This window comes from Amblyraja radiata, chromosome 3 (genome assembly GCF_010909765.2).
Source record: "Amblyraja radiata isolate CabotCenter1 chromosome 3, sAmbRad1.1.pri, whole genome shotgun sequence".
NCBI classification, from domain to species: domain Eukaryota; kingdom Metazoa; phylum Chordata; class Chondrichthyes; order Rajiformes; family Rajidae; genus Amblyraja; species Amblyraja radiata.
In genome coordinates, this window is record NC_045958.1 from 46,755,567 (window position 1) to 46,779,360 (window position 23,794).

General features: G+C 42.1%; 1 protein-coding gene and 1 long non-coding RNA gene across 4 annotated transcripts in view; both read right to left on the reverse strand.

Annotated features, from left to right (window-relative positions):
* Nucleotides 1-22,336, reverse strand: part of ror2 (receptor tyrosine kinase like orphan receptor 2) — a 266,348-nt gene extending 244,012 nt beyond the window's left edge. For all 3 annotated transcript variants that reach the window (XM_033017757.1, XM_033017756.1, XM_033017755.1), the window contains exon 1: nt 21,900-22,336. In XM_033017757.1, the coding sequence (XP_032873648.1) occupies nt 21,900-21,993 (94 nt within the window). In that variant the 5' untranslated portion in view covers nt 21,994-22,336. The remainder of the gene's footprint in view (nt 1-21,899) is intronic.
* On the reverse strand, nt 17,607-21,884 carry LOC116970998. The gene is made up of 2 exons (XR_004411379.1): nt 20,328-21,884; nt 17,607-18,397 (listed from the first exon to the last, which is right to left on the reverse strand). It is a non-coding gene; the product is annotated as an uncharacterized LOC116970998 (long non-coding RNA).
* Nucleotides 22,337-23,794: the final 1,458 nt, after the last annotated feature.

A 23,794-nucleotide genomic window follows, 5' to 3' on the forward strand; every position in this document is an offset into this window, starting at 1 on the left:
TGTTTCGCGCATTTTTTCACTTGCGCGCGTTAGTTCAGCGCTGACCACCGTTGTGGGCAAACGTGTCTGTAGAACCTGTATACTGGATATCGAACTTTTGAATAAAGATCTGTTGAAAACTCCAGTAGTCGTTTCTCAGACCACTAAATTGGTGACCCCGACCTGTCTAGCCGTCGTTAGACAAGAAGAATTATGCAGGAAGAGAGTCTTCCCGCAGAATCAGCCAGCACGAGGCAGGGCGCACCGGCCTTCAAACTGCCAGCCTTTTGGCCTGATCAACCTCAGGTGTGGTTCGCCCATGTGGAGGGACAGTTCCACCTACATCGCATCGACGCCGACGACACCATGTATTTCCATATGGTGGGCGCATTGCCACAAGACTGTGCCTCAAGGCTGTTGCCTTACATCAGAGACCCTCCGTCCAGCGGCAAGTACGAAGGGTTGAAGGCCCTGTTATTTCACGCTTACGGTCTTACCCGTAGAGACAGGGCAGCAAGGCTGCTACATATGTACTGTATCGGCGACCGAAGGCCATCGACGATCATGGCAAAGATGTTGGCCCTGATGGACGGGCACCGCCCTTACCTACTTTTCGAACAGGCATTCTTATAGTAGATGCCTGACGAAGTACAGCTAATGCTCACCGGAGCTGATTTCAGCGATCGCAGCGGCTCGCGGAGAGAGCTGATGAGCTGTGGGCGCACAGACGGCGGGACGTTTATGCTTTCGCCCTCCCCCTGGTCACACAATGGGTGCAGCCGGGCCGACATCAAGAAGAGACCCAGCCCAGCGCCAAAGAGGAACCGCCGTGGCCAGTGGTCTACAGTCAACGCAGATGGTGCTACTACCACCAACAATACGGACCCGAAGCTCAAAGATGTCGGAGCCCCTGTTCGTTTCCGGGTAATGCCCAGGCCGATCGTCCATAGAGGCGAACGCAATCGGCCCCAACGCACACCTCTTCGACCGCGATCGCCATTCAGGCCACCGTTTCCTGGTGGACTCCGGTGTTCATGCCAGTATCCTGCCCCCAAGCGCTCGAGACAGTCGTGCTGGTAAGGTAGGGCCCATCCTCTCGACCATTAACGGGAGCGACATTCGCACCTACGGTACGTGGACCGCAAATCTAAATTTCGACTCTGTATTTGCAGTTACGGGCAGCCCGCTGCTCAGGCCTTCTCGCCGGGATGTTGGCACTCCGACGTCGGGACTGGAGGCCAACCTCAGCGGCTTGGACCTCCAAAACGGCCGCTTCCCACCAAGTTCGCAGCTCCCGACGTCCCCAGGCCGCGCCGGGCGGAGATTCAACACTGGCGGCCCTTGGCAAAGGGCCCCAGGGACTCCGCAATGTCGGTCAACGCTGCCCGCGTTTGGAGCTCCGCTTCATGATGTAGATGCTGCAGGCCCAACGCTCCGGAGCTCCAAACGACGATCCAGGTAGGCATCGCCTGCTCTGCGGTGAATCTAGCACCGCGCCGCCGCTGTTGTAGCTCTGGTCCGGTCCCCGGTTTAAGGTAGAAAGGCCGCGCCGATCCAGCTGGTAGGCCGCGAGGAGGGGGGGGCAAGGACGCGACTCGGAGAAATAGTCGCATCCCTGCCAGGACGCGACTAGGAAACGGTTTTCCCCTTACCCTACCCCCCTCCCCCACATAGAAAAGCTAAAGTAACCCCAAAACAAACAGTTTAGACAAATTAAATTTTAAAAAAGGGAAAAAAACGGCCAGAAAATGAGTATTTCCAGCAGTTACAAAACAAGTGATAAATGTTAGGGGGAAAATAGAAAGGTGACAATTGTGAGATGCCATTCAATCAAGGGGCCGTGTTCCGTCTGCCTAACCTATCCATGGCAGTGAAGGGTAACGCATTTGGACACCAAGAAACAATGAGGAAAAGTCAACGAAAGTGGGTCTCATTCACAGTAATTGTCTCTGAAGTGAAAGAGTCATCCGTGAAGGTGAGATTGATGCAAAGCCACAATGGTTGTGAATGACGAGTTGCGAGAGGAATGGGGAGCAGGCTGAAATTTAAATCAATCATTCTGGGTTTGAAATGGCAGAGTTTGGAAAGAATAACAAGCCCTGTGAGGCAGAAGCTACACCGGAGCTGGGTGTGGAAAAAATGTGAAGACATGCACAGGATCGAGTCTCACGTGCTTCCAGTGAACCCTCTTATTAAATTATCAGGAACTAGCAAGTTGAAATCAAAGTTGATCTATCACAATTTACTGAAGAAGTTCAAAGATACATCTGACAGTAAATCTATGCCGTAAGGATGCATATATATGAAAAAACATTACTGCCTGAACAATTTCATTAAATTTATCTTTTTCTTTTGGTTTTTCTTTCAGTCGTACTCTGAGAAACTGTTGCTACAGTAAAAGCTCTGTAATATAGCACGTGCCAGACTTGACACGGCAGGTCAGTCAAACATGCCAGGCAAATAAAGGCACAGGCTGGGCACTCCTTCAGTCCCGCCCTTGCATCAGCACAGCCAGCCAGCCAGTTGGAAATAACAGTTTCTACAGTACAAACAGTCCCCACATTATGCAAGTTTTCCATTCCCGAGAATGGTCCAAAACTGATTTTTTTTTTAAGTCAGAAATGAACTATTTCTCCTGCATATACATCTGACAATTCTTTCGTTTCATGAAATGTCTTTTATGTTCACCCTATTACCCACAATTAATCTAATGGCCCATATGTAACGTGAACCCCTGTGTTATTGCAATTCAGAGAACGGAAATTCACCCTTACGGAGTTCACAAAATCATTACCAAAAAAGTTATGCAATAACACGAAACTTATAGAGAACTGAACTAGTTTACTAAAGGCAATAATTATAGGCCACTGGTTCACAGCAGAGGGCCACTTAAGGGATTTCGCTTGGTAAACTAACAAGGCAGTCTCTTCTTTTAAAACTTGTACAATATTAGTTTATCAAACAAATTAACATCCATTTCTAGTAAATTAAAAAAAAAAAATTTTTAAATCCCTTCTCTTCTGCTCACACAATCAGAATTCTCTTGCCTAAAGACGCACACTAGGGATTACTGTTGAGAGAAAAACGTGTTTAGGAAGATAGGCTTCTTTAAAAATTTAATGGGAGAATATACAGTGCCCTCCATAATGTTTGGGACAAAGACCCATCATTATATATTTGCCTCTGTATTCCACAATTTGAAATTTTGAATTAAAAAAATAATGTGTGGTTAAAGTTCACATTGTCAGATTTTATTAAAGGGTATTTTTAATACATTTTGGTTTCACCTTGTAGAAATTACAGCTGTGATTATACAATGTCCCCCTATTTCAGGGCACCATAATGTTTGGGACACATGGCTTCACAGGTGTTTATAATTGCTCAGGTGTGTTTAATTGCCTCCTTAATGCAGGTATAAGAGAGCTCTCAGCACCTAGTCTTTCCTCCAGTCTTTCCATCACCTTTGGAAACTTTTATTGCTGTTTATCAACACGAGGACCAAAGTTGTGCCAATGAAAGTCAAATAAGCCATTATAAGACTGAGAAACAAGAATAAAATTGTTAGAGACATCAGCCAAACCTTAGGCTTACCAAAATCAACTGTTTGAAACATAGTTAAGAAGAAAGAGAGCACTGGTGAGCTTACAAATCGCAAAGGGTCTGGCAGGCCAAGGAAGACCTCCACAGCTGATTACAGAAGAATGCTCTCTATAATAAAGGAAAACCCCCAAACACCTGTCCGACAAATCAGATACACTCTTAAGGAGTCAGGTGTGGATTTGTCAAGAGTCAGGTGTGGATTTGTCAATGACCACTGTCCGCAGAAGACTTCATGAACAGAAATGCAAAGGCTACACTGCAAGATGCAAACCATTGGTTAGCCGCATAAATAGGATGGCCGGGCTACAGTTTGCCAATAAGTACTTAAAAGAGCAACCACAGTTCTGAAAAAAGGTCTTGTGGACAGGTGAGAAGAAGATTAACTTATATCAAAGTGATGGCAAGAGCAAATTATGAAGCAGAGAAGGAACTGCCCAAGATCCAAAGCATACCTCCTCATCTGTGAAACATGGTGGTGGGGGTATTATGGCCTGGGCATGTATGGCTGCTGAAGGTACTGGCTCATTCATCTTCATTGATGATACAACTGCTGATGGTAGTAGCATAATGAATTCTGAAGTGTACAGACACATCCTATCTGCTCAAGTTCAAACAAATGCCTCAAAACTCATTGGCCGGCAGTTCATTCTTCAGCAAGACAATGATCCCAAACATACTGCTAAAACAACAAAAGAGTTTTTCAAAACTAAGAGTCAATTCTTGAGTGGCCAGGCCAATCACCCGATCTGAACCAAATTGAGCATGCCTTTCATATGCTGAAGAGAAAACTGAAGGGGACTAGCCCGCAAAACAAGCATAAGCTAAAGATGGCTGGCCTGGCAGAACAATACCAGAGAAGACACCCAGCAACTGGTGATGTCCATGAATCACAGACTTCAAGCAGTCATTGCATGCAAAGGATATGCAACAAAATGACTACTTTCATTTACATGACATTGCGATGTCCAATGTAAAAATAGCCTTTATTAAAATCTGACACTGTGCACTTTAACCACATGTGATTTTTTTCTATTACAGATCTCAAATTGTGGAGTACAGAGGCAAATAAATAAATGATGGGTCTTTGTCCCAAACATTATACAATACAATACAATACCTTTTATTGTCATTTGAGCCTCAGTGAGGCTCAAACGAAATTCTGTTTCCACAGCCATACAAACAAAGACAATTCCTAGACATAGACACAATTTAGTTCACACAAACATCCATCACAGTGAACCCACTGTGATGGAAGGCAAAGTCTTTTCTCTCCCCTGTTCTCCATGTCTCTCCCGATGTCCAAACCCCAGGCGGGCGATGATAAGTCCCACGGCCATTTTAGGCCGTGCCGGGTGATTTACGGCCCCACTCCCAGTCTAAAAGTCTCGAAGTTGGAGCCCCCGGCGGGCACTGGAATGTCCCACGGCCATGAAGCCGTGCCGGGCGATGTATGACCCTGCTCCAGGTCGTTCCAACCCCGCGACACGGGCTGGAGAAGTCGCGTTGCGGGAGCTGGAAAGACCTGGAGGGCACTGTACAGTACGAAGACTTTCTGCAAGTCAGGTCCTCTGTAGCAGATAACCATGCTTTTACTGTATATTCCTCATGACATATCTTAAAAAAAACTTAATGCAAGTAGAAAATATCAAGTTTGAACAATATAAATGTTTGAAATTTAGTTGCACAATTACTTTGTCTAGAATAAAAACCAGCATACTTTAATTGCTTGTTCCAAACGCTTGCAGTAATCTTTAAAATTGCAGGTTACATCTCATTACCACAGCCAACATTCTTTTCCATCAAATTGGTGTTGCGCATGAAGTGTTGAACAAGATAGCCTGCAGCCCTCTGATTTGGATTAAACATCAAAAAGAAAGGAGACTGAGAGATGAGACGAGAACATTTTTCATTTGATATCTCTGCCAAGAGTATAGAGATCTTTTTAGAGCATGCCAAAATGTAATTATGTAGACAAGATGATGATTCTTATTTCAGCCATTTGGTAAAACAAAAATATACTTACCTCCACATGAATATGACACTAATATGGAATGGACTATTTTAATAGTTTAACATTTTTAATATGTAGGCAATGGATTAATCTGATTCCTGTCAACAGAGCTCTAATTCTTTATCTGGTCTGAGCTCTAGCAGATATTAAAAAGATGTTTGTGCTGACAGAATGGGCCCTAAAAATAGATACTCAAGTTTGACGAGCCATTGATAATAATATGAAGCAAGCAAAAAAAAAAATATTCAAATCTGGAGAGTCAGATTGGAACCATAAAAAAGTTAAAAATTATAATTATACCTGGAGTAACTAAATTAAGTTCAAAGAAAAAGCAGAATCATAAACAAGGATGATGATATGTGCTCAAAAAGGAACTGCAGATGCTGGAATATCGAAGGTACACAAAATTGCTGGGGAAACTCAGCGGGTGCAGCAGCATCTATGGAGCGAAGGAAATAGGCGACGTTTCGGGCCGAAACCCTTCTTCAGACCTTCCACCTGCAAAATTAACAGGAGAAATGTATACGCAGGGAGGTTTCCTTGATTCACCACAGGAATACTGGTTAGAATCCTCAATGTACCAGTAGGAAACAGTAGGAAAAGGCCAGACCAAATTAGAGCCGGTCTTCTTCTTCTTACCGAGTCCACACACAAGATTAGAAGTTGTTCAGCCAGAGCTGAACACACTTCTCGGCATCTGCACAATGGTGTCTGTCTTGCACTTCTTGTGCTTCTTGTGCGTGGTGGTGGAAAGATTGGTTGAAACAGGGCCGCGACGTGAACTCTCTTTCCTTGGCCCCGGAGCCGGTAATAGACGATCAAGGAAAGGTGGATCCGTAATGGCCCATTAGGGAAATTAACCTTCATACTGCTGGGTTGTAAGCTGCACAAGTGAAATATGAGGTGCTGATCCTCCAATTTGCATGTGGCCTCACTCTGACAGTGGAGGAGGTCGAGGACACAAAGGTCAGCTTGGGAATGGGAAGGGGAGATAAAATGTTTGGCAACCGGGAGATTGCGTAGGCCAAGGCAGACTGAGCATAGGTGTTCAGCGAAACGATCGCCCAGTCTGCACTTGCCCCCATCGTTATATAGGAGCCCACATCAGTGGAATTGGAGGAACCTCATATTTCGCTTGGGCAGCTTATATCCCAGCGGTATAAATATTGATTTCTCTACATTCAAATAAACTCTGCATTCTCTCTCTGCCCACTCCCTCGTCATCCTACTAGTTCCACTGTTCATATCCCTGTATCCTTTTGTTCTCACCTCTTCCCCAGCTAATGGGCTATTATGGCTCCACCCTTCCTCAGTCATCTATTGCTGGCTCCGATTTCTTTTGGCTTTTTTCTTCCTCCAGTTTCTCCCCACCTCTACTTTCAGTCTGAAGAAGGGTTCTGACCCAAAACGTCACTCATCCTTTTTCTCCAGAGATGCTTCATGACCCGTTGAGTTACTCCAACACTATGCGTTTATCTTCGGTTAAAGACCAGCATGTGCAGTTCCTTCCTACACATTTTTGGTATTGACCCTTCTTCAGACTGATTGTGGTTGGGGAGGGGGCTAGTGGAGAAAACTGGGAGAGGTGGGGGCAGGACAAAGCCTGGCAAGTGATGGATACTGGGAAAGGATGGGGTTTGACAGGTGGATGGTTGGACACAGAAGAAGAGACATAAAGAGTGAATCAAGGACAGAAGTGATGAGAATTGAGAGGCCAGGCGAGGAGGGGGAAAGAGAGGCAGTTGCTAGCAGGTTAATTACCCTGAACATGGAGAATTCAATGTTCATACCCTTCATTTGTAAGCTACCCAAATGGAATACGAGGTGTTGCTCCTCTTGTTTGCATGTGGCCTTACTCTGGCAATGAAGGCGTCCAGGACATAAAGTTCTGTATGGGAATGGTGAGCAACAGGGAGATCTTTCTAATACCAATGGATCCCAATAGTTTAAAAAATATTAGCTAATTTGGGAGGGAGAAATGAGAAAATTACAATGTACTTGGATATATGTGAACAACAGGGAAAATGAAAAGAAACCAATGTCTCTGTAGAAATATAATCAATGATAGTCACATTTTTCTCCTGTCCAAAGGCATGTTTTTTTAAATTAAATAGTTATGGAGTTAGTTGAGGCACCAACAGGCTATTGTCAATGCCCTCAGGTGAGAACAAATTCTATCTAGGGATCTGGAGGAACAACACACATTTTTGAGTAAAGGCAGTACATTCCAGGAGGATATCTCATGGGGCACAAAACTAAACAAGCGACTCTCTCAGGAAGACAATGGACTTGGTAATAGAGTCCTGTCTCCACATGAAAAAGTCCATTTTGAGATACAATTTTTCCTCAATTCTGTTCCAACTACATCCATCAACTGTTAACTTCAGAAGAGCACATCTTATCAGCAAGCCACCTTTTAACATTCTGGACATACATTCAAGTGCCACTGAAGTTAAACTGTAGTGCTGTGGACAGACTCAGTGGATGAGCATTTAAATTTCATAAAATTAATATCCGAGGCACTAGAAATTTCTTTGGGAGCCGTCGTGATTGGCGATCTTAATTCTTCAAAAATGGTCAGAACCCACGAGAAAAAGCTTCCTTTCATATACTTCCAATTAATTAGGAAAACTTGCTCAGGGTTACACTTGCAACTTTGGAAATTTCCAGCATTCCTTCCAAATACCTTTGGCAATTTCAGATAATCATTCTACATTTGCCTCCAGACCTTTGCTGCACTATCACTGGCTTGCTTTAGGCGCATTATCACTGCTTTGGGCAATTTAATCTCTTGCATTCGATGTCATTACTCACCTTCCTTATGTTCTCATTTCCACAACTTCTCTCCAAATTAAAAGCTGTTTATCTACAACTACTAATTCCGATTAAAGGTTATAGACCTAAAACATAACATTTTATTTTTCCCCTCCACACCCGTTACTAAAACTTAAGTATTTCCATTTATTTTTTTGTTCAAACAAAATAAAGAATGATGCTAACACGAGGTGTTTAAAAAAAATAAAATTCCCCATTCTCCAGCAGTGACTGCTTAACATGCTAACAGGGTAAAGTGTGACTAAAATCGAATGAAAATGGAGATGGCAATCCAAGCTCAATCTGCAGTGGTTCATAAAATAACTCTTATGCAGTATATATATATCTAATGCAGTATTTCTCAACCGGGGTTCCCCGGAACGCTAAGGTTCCGCGAGAGGTCGCTAGGGTTCAGAGAGAAATAGTGATAAATAGGCTAATCATATGTAAATGCCTTTGAGTCATTTTTGTGTTTAATTTTATATTCGTATTTTTTATTATACACGCATGTCATATTTAGTGATGTCTATTTAGCATATTTAGCGACGTCTATACGGTGCCAGTGTGAAACGGCCTTTAGTGATCAGTGGACAGGAGCTGTACGTGACGGATTCATGTATCATCAAGTGACTCACTACAGTACAGACGCATGCACGGTCTCCTTTTAGCCATTTAGAACGGAGACGGGGAAACACTTTTTCTCACTGAGAGTGGTGAGTCTGTGGAAATCTCTGTCTCAGAGGGCAGTGGAGGCAGGTTCTCTGGATGCTTTTAAGAGAGAGCTAGATAGGGCTCTTAAAAATAGCGGAGTCAGGGGATATGGGGAGAAGGCAGGAACGGGGTACTGATTGGGGATGATCAGCCATGATTGCATTGAATGGTGGTGCTGGCTCGAAGGGCCAAATGGCCTACTCCTGCACCTATTGTCTATTGCCTCCATCAGTCCTGTCTGTGCTTCCTGACGTGCAGGTACAGTCCCCCATTCACCCACGTTATTTAGTAATTTTTACCCATCATTTAGGGATGTTATATGAAATTAAAAATTTTAAGTATCTTTAGATTTATTATTGTTAGTTTATCAAGTATATTTATGTATGTTTTTGTTAGTTTATCAAAAGTTTGTGTGTTGTTTTCTCTCTTTCTCTCTCCTCCGTTAGTCCTTCAGTTTGCCTTTATTTGCTTCAGTTTTGAACAAGCAGTTTGATTTCAGTTATTTGTTTTATATTGTCAATAAACGTAGGTTATTTTTTGCTTAAACCAATTCGCAGAAAAATATATTATGTGTGCCTTATGAACTTTAAGTTTATGAAAGAGAAAGAAAGAGATTAATAAAGATATATAGTAATTTTTATGTAGGGGTTCCCTGAGACATGAAAATTATTTAAAGGGTTGCTCAGGGGTAAAAAGGTTGAGAAACGCTGCTCTAATGAGTTGTTAAAACCAGGGTAATTAAGTTGCTAAAGAAATTCAGTGCATCAGTGATCTTGGAAAAGATAATGCCTAGAAAATGGATTTCTCTTAAATTTTATGCATGAAATAGGAGCTATGTACAGTGGTAACATACAACCAAAAATAATGCGATTTGTGCTTTAAGAAAAGATGATTTACCCGTTTTAAGATGCCTTGAAACTTAACCTACATACTTCAGTCACTGTTGCGTGTTGCTGCTACCTGCATTGAAGTGAAGCAATGCTGTTAAAATGATCAGCCCACAATGTCACGCTGCTGCGGAAATTAGGTCAAACAAGGTTGGGGAAGTGAGATTAAATGGCGTGGAAGGAGGGGTAGTTATGGCCCATGGGTCTGATACCCAAGTCGAGCTCAGAGCCACTGATTGTGCCCCTTGGCCAGAGGTAGACCAGACCCTCTTGGCCAGCAATAGCATCAGATCACAGGTCGGGTCATGTGAATTACAGTTAACATTTCACAGGAACCTCAAATCTGTAACAATGCCCGAAAATTACGGAGGATGATTGCCTATGTACAATTTATACCCCGTTGGACTTGAATCGTACTTAGTGCATTTCTCAATAACCAGAGAACAGTACAGCACAGGAACACAATGTTTGTGCCGAACACGATGCCAAATTAAATTGACCTCATCTGCCTTTACATGATCCATATCCCTCTATTCCCTACACTTCCAAATGCCTATCTTAAATGCCACTATAGTATTTTGTCCCACTCATCTCCATCAAACTTTGCCCCTCTCACCTTATAGCTATGCGCTCTCACGTTGGACATTTCCACCCTGGGAAAATGGTTCTAATTGTCTACCAAATATATGCCCCTCATTATTTTACATACTTCTATCAGGTCTCCCCTCAACCTCCAACAATCCAAAAAATACAAGCTACGTCTCTGTGACCTCTCCCTGTAGCTGAAACCCTCTAATCCAGGCAGCCTGGTAATCCTCCACTGCACGCATAAACTGGGAAGTACATTTATTACAACAGCTTTAAGTTGCTACAGAGGCTCCATAATGTTTGGGACAAAGACCCATAATTTATTTATTTGCCTCAGTACTCCACAATTTGAGATTTGTAATAGAAAAAATTACATATTTTATACATTTTGGTTTCACCATGTCGAAATTACAGCTGTGTTTATACATAGTCCTCCCATTTCAGGGCACCATAATGTTTGGGACACATGGCTTCACAGGCATTTGTAATTGGTCAGGTGTGTTTAATTGCCTCCTTAATGCAGGTATAAGAGAGCTCTCTGCACCTAGTCTTTCCTCCAGTCTTCCCATCACCTTTGGAAACCTTTATTGCTGTTTATCAACATGAGGACCAACGTTGTGCCAATGAAAGTCAAAGAAGCCGTTATGAGACTAGGAAACAAGAATAAAACTGTTAGATTCATCAGCCAACCCTTAGGCTTACCAAAATCAACTGTTTGGAACATCATTAAGAAGAAAGAGCACTGGTGAGCTTACTAATCACAAAGGGACTGGCATGCCAAGGAAGACCTCCACAGCTGATGACAGAAGAATTCTCTCTGTAATAAAGAAAAATCCCCAAACACCTGTCCCACAGATCAGAAACACTCTTCAGGTCCGCAGAAGACTTCATGAACAGAAATACAGAGACTACACTGCAAGATGCAAACAGCAATAAAAGTTTCCAAAGGTGATGGAAAGACTGGAGGAAAGACTAGGTGCTGAGAGTTCTCTTATACCTGCATTAAGGAGGCATTTAAACACACCTGAGCAATTACAAACACCTGTGAAGCCATGTGTCCCAAACATTATGGTGCCCTGAAATGGGAGGACTATGTATAAACACAGCTGTAATTTCGACATGGTGAAACCAAAATGTTTAAAAATGGCCTTAATTAAAATCTGACAATGTGTACTTTAACCACATGTGATTTTTTTTTTCTATTACAAATCTAAAACTGTGGAGTACTGAGGCAAATAAATAAATGATGGGTCTTTGTCCCAAACATTATGGAGGGCACTGTATATCACGATCGAATTTCTGTTAATAATTTATCACATCCTATATGCAATATCCAACAGAAATGTTGTTTGCATTAGGGTGAATCACAACGGAAAGTGCTTGGTCCAGTTACACAATTGGTGGGATCTCGACAGGAAAAGCTCATGCATACTTCAAAAGAGAAGCATAGAAACATAGAAATTAGGTGCAGGAGTAGGCCATTCGGCCCTTCGAGCCTGCACCGCCATTCAATATGATCATGGCTGATCATCCAACTCAGTATCCCGTACCTGCCTTCTCTCCATACCCTCTGATCCCTTTAGCCACAAGGGCCACATCTAACTCCCTCAATATATCACATCATATACTTTTTATGTTTAAATAAAATAAAGGGAATACATGTTTTCCCTACTCCAATTTCTATGCTCCAGCTTAACCCTAAAATTACCTTTGTTCTCAGGCATGAGATATGAAGGAGATAGGCAGCAGTTTAAAATTGTTGAATATAGAGCCGCATCACAGGCGTTTCCAGCTTCTGGTCTGGTCCATATCTTTTGGTTCACAAAACAAGTCTTATTGCAAACTGCATTTTAAACTTCCTCCTCTGTATTCAACGTCAACAAATCTCCATACATTCTTTCTCCAGCATACACTGCCACTCAAGTTAAACCTCAGAATAATAAAAATCATGAGAAAATATGTCCTTTTTGCATTTTCCTTGCATTCTCAGATTCATGTTTCACCATAAACCATACATCTTTAATGCATTTTGTCCCTGAACATCCATAGGAACACACAGGTTTACTATTGGACTGATTTTAGTGCAAAAACGGGTTTCAAATAAACTGGGAGTTTATTACAAGGTTAAACATGTAGCACTTACATTCAAATCCAAGTAATGCTTATGCCACAATGTCACACTGGCAACCATGGGTCTTCAATTATGCAGCCTTTTACCGTCAAAACTACAGGGATTTATAATTGTAATAGCTAGGGGCAGGAACAGAGCCATTTAGGTTGTCAATGAAATGGGTTTTGAGTAGAACACTAGTATTTTACTGAGAATTGAACGGAGATGTGGTTGTAAGTGGCGGCACTAAATGTGACCTGCTTTGTGAACAAGACACAATGGGAAGATCCCAGTGTTATAGTGTGCTGGGGAAAAACGTAGCCAGTCTAGTCCTGGGGGGTTTCTGCCCTAGAATATAATTTTGTCAAGCTTTGTAAACTACCCGTCTTCAGCTGTTTATCTGGTGGTGAGCAATTCAGGAGGAGACAAAGGAGGATCATCGACTGTTCACCTTTGGTTGAAGATGGTTGCAAACACTTCAGCTCTGCCAGTCACTGCAAAGAACGGTACATGCCTTGTTCCACCATTTTCTTGTAAGTTTCAAAATTGTAACGTGTTATTTGTGGCTGGATGTGACAGGATAAATTCTGTCTTTTACCTAGGGTAGGGAAATATAACAAAACAGATGACAAAGCTTTGAGATGAGAGGGGAAAGATTGAATAGGAACCAGAGGGGCAACCTTTTCACTCAAGAGGGTGGTGGTATACAGAATAAGCTGCCAGAGGAGGTAGCTGATGCAGGTGCAATAACAACATTTAAAATACACTTGGAAGAGTACATAGAAAGGAAATAGGAGTGATATGGACCACATGGGGCTAGTTTAGACGGGACGTCTTGGTCGGCATGGAAGGATTGGGCTAAAGTGCCCATTCAGTGCTGCACGACTTTATGATTACAGATCCCCAGGATGATCATTCCGTCATGGGATCACTGAATTTACCCGTAGCATGTGGTTCCCACGCTTTCCCACATGCAGATAGTCCTACACCATAATTTCACTTGATTGGATCCTCATTTTTTAGGTTGTCTGGTGCTTTTCTACTACATTTCTTCCTATTCGTCATTGAATCACATCAGTCTAAAAGCTTTAGAGTTAGTGAAATTGTGATCTAGCAATACAGTCCAAAGCTCCTTCATTTCTGACTTCTCACTGTTCTTAATGTATCCTTCTAATCATGCAGTCTGCTTCAATGAGGGGATATCCACAAGAAATGTGCTGGTGGCTCCACCATTGCTTTCATGGACAGTAAACATTTTTTAAGGCACATTAGTGAAGATTTGGTTGAGTAAATTATCCTAAGTATTGGTCCAGGCACCAGCCACTGAAAGCTTTGACATTCAGATCCTTCAGACCATCCAGTTTAGTCATAATGGATAATGATATTACCTATTCAAATTGATTCCATCTCCCTGATCCAATGAAATTCTAACAGAATAGTTAGATGCCTGAGAAAAGTAAGAATACTTTCTGAAGTGATGTAATGCAAAGTGTTTTCCCCTCCTTATTTTATCAAAAGTTCAGAAAACGATATAGAAGCATTACAGAAGTATTATCCAATTATACTGTTGGATAATTGCTTGTAGGTACCAAGTCTTTATTTTCCACATAATGGTCAATCCAGCAGCATATTAATAAATACATCCCTGTCATTTCATTTACGTACATTTCATTAATTCAGCATGGGATTGATGACAATAAATATATACACAACTCAAAAGAGTAAATATTTCAACAGATTTCTCACAATTGTTAAACAGTTAAACAGTACAAAGGAAATTGTGATGAATATATAAATCAGTCCTCAAGGTCTCCTTCTTCTAACGACACACTCAGTTCTTTGACATCTCAGATTACAAATTGCAAAAATTGCAGAGCAGCAGCAAATTAGTTACCTGCCTAATCGAAGATTTATACTCAAATTGTGTGCAGTACTGAAATACCAGCATGCATATGTAATCTAACATTGGTATCCTCTACTTGTAACAATTTAAAACCAGTCACATTGCACCTTGACCCAAGCTTAGCACAGAAATCTTGTCGACCGCTTTCCCTGAAAGGAAATTAATTTTTGACTCCCACATATGTTCCCTCTCATGCACCTTCATCAATCCAATTTTATAATAGGCATTTAAATAAGACTGGATTCATGGAAAATTCAAGTTTTATGTTAAAAAATGCATTACTGAGATACTCAGCACCATCTCTCGAAATAGCTGCAATAATATCAACTAATAGTAGTCAATTCAAGAAAAAAGATTTTTAATATACAGTTCTTTATTAGCAAATTACATAACAATATATAAAGTGGAAAACCCGCTTCTTTCACCTTTACTGCTTTGCCAACGCATCACATTTATCCTCAAGCACCATTTCATATTGATTTTAGTTTAATCAAGTGCTCTAAAAAGCCAAATAATTTATCACAGTTCTACATCATGGCAATTGAAAATCATGCTTCATAGCAAATAGCATGTTAATTCAGAGATTATAAATTATTCACCAAATTATTATAGTTTAGAAAATCGGGTATCACATTTCATTTTCAAGGATTATTTTAATTTAAATATTTGGCAATAAAAGAAAAAAAAATTTAGAGTTTGTTAAATGTTCCGAGAAAATTAACATGAACACTTTGAATAATTCAGATTTAGACAAGTTATTCACAGGATGTGGCTATCACTGACAATTTAGTGACCAACCTAAACTGTCCCGAACTGAACTACTTGTCAGACCATTTCAGGGACCAATAAGCCAGTTCGGTATTCCGAAAAACGCAAGTAATCATGGGATTTGGCAAAGGTCATTCGAGAATAAAAAAAGCGAACGGGTGCCTGGTAGTGGGGGAGAGTGGGGTGTAACAGCGAGAGAGAAAGGGGGTAAATGCATGTGGGAGACGGAGAGAGATGGGAGAAGAGAGGTTTCAGTTGCAGACAACCACTGGTAAAGCCATGGCTCGTTGCTTCTAGGAGAGTCGAGAAAATATCCTCAATCGAGAGAATGCAACTTCAGAATCCTCTCGTCTCGACCGCGCTGGAGATTACCGCGGGCGCAAGGAATAAATAACCTAAAGTTTGCATTGAGTGAACTGAGTGTTCTTACCGTCCTTGTCGTACACCGGCATTTGAGGAGTCAACGCCCGACAGGTGAGCGGCCCGCGGTAGCTGGTGCCTCTCTGCTTGCCGCTGGAAGAACTGACACCTCAACTCCCCGGGTCGGGCGCTGCCTCCTCGACCCCGCTGCTCGGCACGGCCGACTAGGATTCCAGGGCATCGTCGATGCCTCACATCAGCTCCTGATCCCCCGCTGCCAGTCCGGATAACTTGACCGACGTTGGTTAAGGTGAAGCAGAAATCCAACCACTCTCACAAAACGCCGGTGTACGACGAGGACTTTAAGAACACTCAGTTCACTCAACGCAAACTTTAGGTTATTTGTTCCTTGCGCCCGTGGAAATCCCCGTTCCCATCCATCCAAACCACGGCGCAAAACTCTAATGTGTATGAAGTCTGAAGGAGGGTCTTCTATCCAGAAGTCCGCGGACGGGAGTGTCGGCCCAGGCCCGCAGCCAGCGAGGAGGGGAGGCGCCGGACCCAGCTCGACTCTGCCTGTCCCGCCGGGACGGACGGGGTCGAGCTGGAGTTAGTGCTTCTTTTCCGCGCCGCCTGCGGGCCTGGGCCGCCACTGAGATGGGTCAGTGCCCCCCCACGCCTCTCCCGTCCAGCTCCCGCCAGCCATCCCCGGGCGGGACACTCGGGAGGGGGCGGGGACGGCCCAGCAGCGGCTAGATAGGGACGAGACGCAAGTCTGCACCCATGCAGCAGCACGGCTGCCGCGAGTGTTTAGCCTGAGCGACTTCTGACTTGTGCATGCACAGTCAGAATACCGAACTGGCTTATTAAGAATCAACCACATTATTGTGGGTCTGGAATCAGATACATGCCAGCCTGCACAATAACAGCAGGTTTCCGTCCACGCTAGAGATTAGGAAATAGTTGGGCTTTAATTGCAATCCCTAATTCTTCTTTTTACAAATGTTCAATTTTGAATTTTCATTATAATGCCATTGACTCTTTGGGGGTGTTAACCTAAAAATATTTTTTATTAGAGCCCATAGTGTTTCATTCTCAAACATAGGAATGCACTGTTTTGCACTGAAATACACATCATAGATGTCAACCAGCACTTTTGCTTTGCAAACTTCACTTAACTAATCGCTCCAGGAACACATCCCCTTTCTCAAGGAAAAAAACTGCATACCATGGTCATCATTAACGAACCTACAATTTTTTTTATCCCTGATTTAATTACTTTAAATACTTCAGCTGCAATGGTGGGAATCCAATTGATGTCACCAGATCAGTAGTTCAGGCCTCTGGCCACTATGCTCCCAAAAAGGCTTGCAAACAAAAACTCATAAAACCATTTGCACTGAAGCTCTACCCCCCCCCCCCCCCCCACCCCCCCCACCCCCCCCACCCCCACCCCCACCCACCTCCTAATAACAATTTGTCGTCTCTGCAGACCATTTTTTTAAATACACTTATTGCTGCTTGGAGCTGAAAGGCAGGCAACTAAGGATCCATTTTACAATCACTACGCATGTCATCAGCTTCTGCTCAGTACAGTTGTAAGCGCCTGATTGCATAGATATGCCAAACAAACATACCCATGTAGGTGGTGTATCATATTATGCAAACAGTAATCCTTCTATTACACAGTAATATCTGTGCCTTAATAGAGAGTGTTTTGGTTAAAGTAACCACTTCAATCAGTTCTGCACAGCAGAGTGGCTGCTTCAATCTCGAATGTTTGGTATAATATAACCCTCAACACGTGCTGCCTAACTTCTCATAAGTTGGAGTGGAAAATGGATATCAATGTACAAATTTTCTAATGAACCGCAATTACAGCATATAATCCCACTTTATTCAGTATAAAGTTATCAGTTTTCCAATCCAACAAGTCAATACAATTAAATAATAAGACGATTTCAAAAACTATGCACAAGGCATTTTTCTATGAATAGGTAAGTGGTTACGAGCTTAAAGGATTTGAACTTTTGAAAAGTGTCACATGTCTAGGCCACCTAACAAACATCTAACCTAAAAATAACCTAGCTTATTCACTCAAAGTCTGCAATTATTTTAAAATGTTTAACTCACTAAGCTTTTATGCTTGATACAATGCAAATCAACATTACTTTACAGCTTGCATGCATTTTGATCTCTTGTTGAAAAGACCAAGAGTATTTTAGTAAAATGTCTTGAACATCAACATTCAGAATTTAGATATCACATGCTGAACCTGAAAAAGGCAATTTGAGCATAATAGCCACATGTCAATGACAATATATTACAGTTTTATTGCCAGAGGAAATGTATTACTTTTACAGTGTCCCAATTTTAATTCATCTAGAGCACAATATCCTTTCTAGAAGATTTGATAACTTGTACAAGTGACAGAAATAGATAAAGAAACAGATCGGTCATTAACTACTACTTTTTATCAAAGTTAACACTTTTACATAGCATACTTGTCTTCAATGAAAGCACCATTTAAAACCATTTTGAAGTTTTAAAACCACCTATATTTCATTTCAGACATTCCTTTTAGCACAACTGAAAGATTTAAATACAGCCAGATGGGATCCATTAAATTAATAAAACTCTTTGTAGCCAAGTAATTCTTCATGGCCCTACAAAAAAAAAGGACAAAAATGTCATCACTGGAGTTTATTTGAAAATGATGTTTTCATTTAACTGAATCTGGATTTAAAAGAAATTACATGAAATCTTACGACTTGAAACTATACATGTCCACTGGACATGTATTGTTTTAATTAAACTTAAAACATCTGACACAAAATTGTTCTTTTTGAGAATCTTATCTTTATATTATCCATATTTAAATTATGCAAAGCTACCTTATACACTCAGGCTTTAAATTGTTGAGTAACATTATGTATGTCTTCAAGTAGATAGATTTCAACATTCATGAACAGTCAAGCACACATTTAATTTCCATTTTCAACTGCTGAGAAGATAGGTTTCTGTGCACGATGCGATTAAATCAAAACAACTATCAAATCAAATCATGCAACAACAAAACAAATCATCTCCTTTATTCCATCTTTATCTCATCATTGTCAATGCAATCTTACCCAGCATAAACATGTTAGACATACAGGAAACTAATAATAAAACTAGAAATAATTGCTGTCCCAGGAGCTCATAGCTTTCATGTGCCGGGTTGTCCTATCTTGTGAGAAATTATACATTTACAGTAAAAAGTAAAAAATAGTCTAGCAAACAATCTTTGCACAGAATCCAACATACTTTCCTTTATATTCAGGTTACATCTCGACTTACAAACCTGTATTACCATTGAATGTGCTGACAATGAGGTAAGTGTCCACCTCACAAGCAACAGCTGAGCTAAACAAATACTTACCATCTACTCCATATTGCCTGTCATATACCTATATTGGCTGATGAAGAGTCTCAACCCGAAACATCATCTATTTCTTTTCTCCAGAGATGCTGCCTGGAGATCATTTGCACAACAAATATGAGAACGGTTGCAAGGACTTTGATTGTAGCGATTCCGGACTTTAGAGATACCGCACGAAATCAGGCCCTTCAACCCAACAGGTCCGCACCGACCAGTGATCACCTCATACGCTAACACTATTCGACACACTAGGGACAAATTACAATTTTACCAAAGCTAATTAACCTACAAACCTGTACGATTTTCGAGTGTGGGGGGCAAGCCAGAGCACCCGGTGAAAACCCACGCAGTCACAGGGAGAACGTACAAACAATACCCGTAATTAGGATCGCACCCGGGCCTCTGGCGCTGGATGGCAGCAATTCTATCGCTGTGCTCCTGTGTCGCCCCAATGACTAATTAGCTGAACCCACTAGAAGCTTGGTTTCCAAGGATATGTTGGAAGAGTTGAAACTTTACAATAAAGGAGCGGCTAGACTTCATTCAATGGGAGGCAATTTTCAACTTCCTTACCTGGGCAGTGATCTGCCCATGAGATGACTTCCCTACTGTGAAGTTCAGCAGAAAGAATGAATAGTTGAGCATACACAGCCATGGGTGCACCTTGCCCCACCAAATTAGCATCCAGGTACAGAGGTGAAAATGGATGAAGGTGAAAGTTATTTCCTATACATCCATTATCAGAGAGCTACCACCATGCTGGCCTGAAGCAGTGGTGGGAGGAGGGGTGTGCAAGAACATGTTGATTACAATATTTTCTGATGCTTAAAGAAAAGAGAAAAGTGTCACGATTTAAAAAATAACATGTAAACAGAAACATGTAAAATTATTCCTGTTTAAGACTTAAAATATTAACCAGAGCTTAACTTCATCACAAGAATGAATGCAATCAACTTTAGAATGACATAGGACACTCCTGTAAGTACAAGGATTGAGCTTGAGGCATAATGATATAATTAATCTCATGAAACTGTATTGCATCATATCAATTTCACAAAAAGAACCAGCTGATTTTTAAGAAAACATTGTCATCAGAATCAAAGGCATTGATTGCATGACCCATTCTTTCATGACACAATGAAGCAGAAAAGCAAAATAAGCATCCACAAACTGACATCCATAAATTCTGTATCACGTATATCTCCATCCATGGTACACAAAAATGCTGGAGAAACTCAGCGGGTGCAGCAGCATCTATGGAGCGAAGGAAAAAGGCAACGTTTCGGGCCGAAACCCTTCTTCAGATCTCCATCCATGTTGTTTGAACTGTTAAGCATTCCAACATTGTAACAAAAACAAAGAGTTATTGGCACATCCCTGACGCGGGATGTGGGTATTTCCATCCATTCTTGTCGATAGCACAAAGTGCTGGAGTTTTTTTTTTGGATAACCAACATATCTACATTCTTATAGGTGGTTCAGAAGAAGCACTTGAGCTTACAAAAAAAATCAGTATCTGATCTCTTTTCAGACTGCGTTTCTTCCTAGCAACAGGACACACACAGCCAGTCGTATCACGCATTATCGCCGTGTCTTCAAAAGCGGGCTGTAAAAAGCCAATTGAAAATAAACTCCATCGAAACTACATTATCTTCGCAGCGTTTGATTCCCTACCCCCATCAGTGGTACCAAATGGCAGAACCCAGCAAATTTGCCTTTGAACAACAGGAAACGTAAGCTTCTGTCACCTCCCATTGAGAAGAAAATGGATTAGAGGGACCGACAAAGAATTCGCCAGGAAGACATCGCTCTCAATATGCAACTGATTAACACACGCAACCTAATCTGCAACATCATGCCTCTCTCTTACAGCGAGTACCGGGTAGAAATACTGCTGCATAATTGAACTTTTGTAGCTTTCAGGCAACAAAAACACATGCATCCAATTAAATTAGCTTCTTGCCTCCAATACAGACTAAACTCAAATTCTTCCGATGAGGAAAGTTTGTTGGCCAGCTCGTCACATAAATCAGACCCCCATATCGTGGCACACAACAACGATGCTCCTAAACATCAAGGAAAAGTTCATCTCAACACACACTTTTCTTAACCCCCGACTCCAAAGCAATTAATTGCATTTCAGCGGCTGCATAGTTAAATAAAATACAGGAAACCGCTTGGCCAAAATTAGCCTCGAATGAATGCAATCACTTTATCCCTTGGGTACTAAAAAAAATTGTAACCCCATTTTTAAAAAGAAACAAAATATGCATCAGCAGCCTGTTGTAATGGAAGACTTGCATATACCGAACGGAAATCTGGAGAAACTATAACTCACAAACACTGAGGTCAAATGTTAATCACTGAGTTTAGCGACCTCTAAAAACAATCGTGTTACTTGTTAACGTGAAGCGCAATGTTGCCCCGATTCCAAACGTGCATTCGGCAAAGCAGACAGGAAATGAGAAGAGTTTATTCGACTTTACCTTATCCCAGCATTGTTTGCTGGGAACACATAAACGAAGACGAGGGAAAGAAAAACACATACTTTCTCGCCGCAAACATTTTACAAAGTCAGCCTGAAGAACACTTCGTTTTTTAAAAAGTGATTATAAAGAGGCTTAAACTTTACCGTGGACTGAGCATCTCAAAGCTCTGTTCGATTAGTTGGAATATACGGCTTTCAATTTCAGATTGAACAACCTACTTTTTTTTCCTCGAATTAAATTCTCCTTTAAAATTCTTACCTGTGGAAATGTCTCCGTAAAGTGGGCAGCACATTAACAGAAGCAGCACCAAGTGTTTCCCAGGAAGCATCCACTTTATGCTGGTTTTGTACATCACTCGTTAGTTACACGCAGACCAGAGCAACTATAAAATAAGCGATCTGGTCGTGTTCATCCACAGAGCCCGAGCGGTGCCCCCTCCCAGGGAGACAAGACCACGAGAACGGGCGACCCCAATCTGCACCGGGCTACAGAGCCGCTCGCCTCTCCTGCACACTCCCTCCCAATCGAGCATCAAAAGCTCAAAGTTGTCCCCGAGCTGATCGAATTCGACTAGGTTTTTGCAACATCTCCTGCAGCCGAGAGAGCGCAAGGTTTGCAGTCCTGCAACAGTCTCCCCTTCACACTCAAGCGCTGTCTGTGTACGTGTGCGCGCGACCCCGGGCTGTGCGCGAGCGCGGGGCTCGGGCTCGGGATCCGCGCTCGGCGAGACCCCGGAGCGCGCGCCTGCCAAGCCAGGCAGACGAGACTCGCCGCCCCCTCAACTAAAGTTAACAGCGCGTCCTGCAGGTGGGAAAATGCCTCTCCACAGAGCCGGGGAAAGGGATTCTCCGACAATGCACAGCAACAAGTAAGGAAGATGCAGAGAGAGAGGAACAAATAAAATAGAGGGTGGGCTCTTCAAAACAGTAAACCGCCTCACTTATTTGTGATGCGGATCAGTCGCCCTGTTCTCCGCCTTAATTGCAAACACTGACCAAACATAATGCATTTATTTTAACATTGGAGCACTTTTTAAACTTTCTCGAGCCATTACTTTGAAAACTTGGGCTCTCAGCTTTATTTTTGGGCAGATACAAATGGAAAAAAAAACATGAAACAAAGATGCTGGTTAATACACAAACGGACACAACGTGCTGGAGTAACTCGTTGTTTAAGAAGGAACTGCAGATGCTGGAAAATCGAAGGTACACAAAAATGCTGGAGAAACTCAGCGGGTGCAGCAGCATCTATGGAGCGAAGGAAATAAGCAACGTTTCGGGCCGAACCCCTTCTTCAGACTCCAAAGTGCTGGAGTAACTCTGCGGGTCAAGCACCATCACTGGAGGCAAGGGATAGATTACGTATCGAGTCGAGACAGTTCTTCAGGCTAATGAAGTTACGTCTCTATCGGTCCTTTACTAGATCACAGTTCTGGTTCGATTATTATAAAGCTAAAGGAACATACAGAACATAGTAAATCGATCAGCAAGAATTATGAAAGAACTGAGGTTATCGCTACCAAGAAGGGACTAAAGGCTGCCTCTCCCCTCTTGACAAATTAAGGTTGGTGGAAATTCAATAAACCTCACAAGTGGAGCAAAGCACAATAAGTGGTAACTAATATAAAAAACAAACAAAAACTGCTGGAAACATTTGTGGAAAAAGATACAGTGTTAACTTTTCAGGTATACGATCTTTCATTAGAACTACAAAAATGAGAAGGCAAGAGTTTTAAGTGGCAGAGAAATATAGAAACATAGAAAATAGGTGCAGGAGTAGGCCATTCGGCCCTTCGAGCCTGCACAGCCATTCAATATGATTATGGCTGATCATCCAACTCAGTATCCCGTACCTGCCTTCTCTCCATACCCCCTGATCCCTTAAGCCACAAGGGCCACATCTAACTCCCTCTTAAATATAGCCGATGAACTGGCCTCAACTACCTTCTGTGGCAGAGAGTTCCAGAGATTCACCGCTCTCTGTGGTGGAGGGATTGGCAGGACAAGGGTAAAAGACCACAATTGTCAAAGAGATTCTGCTATTTCAGAGCTCTCTTAGAACTAGGTTATAAAGGAAATTTAGAGGGGGAAAAAACAAAGGAAAACTGAAATGCAGATGAAAGCTATTGCTGAGATCTGGTCGAAAGGAGAATG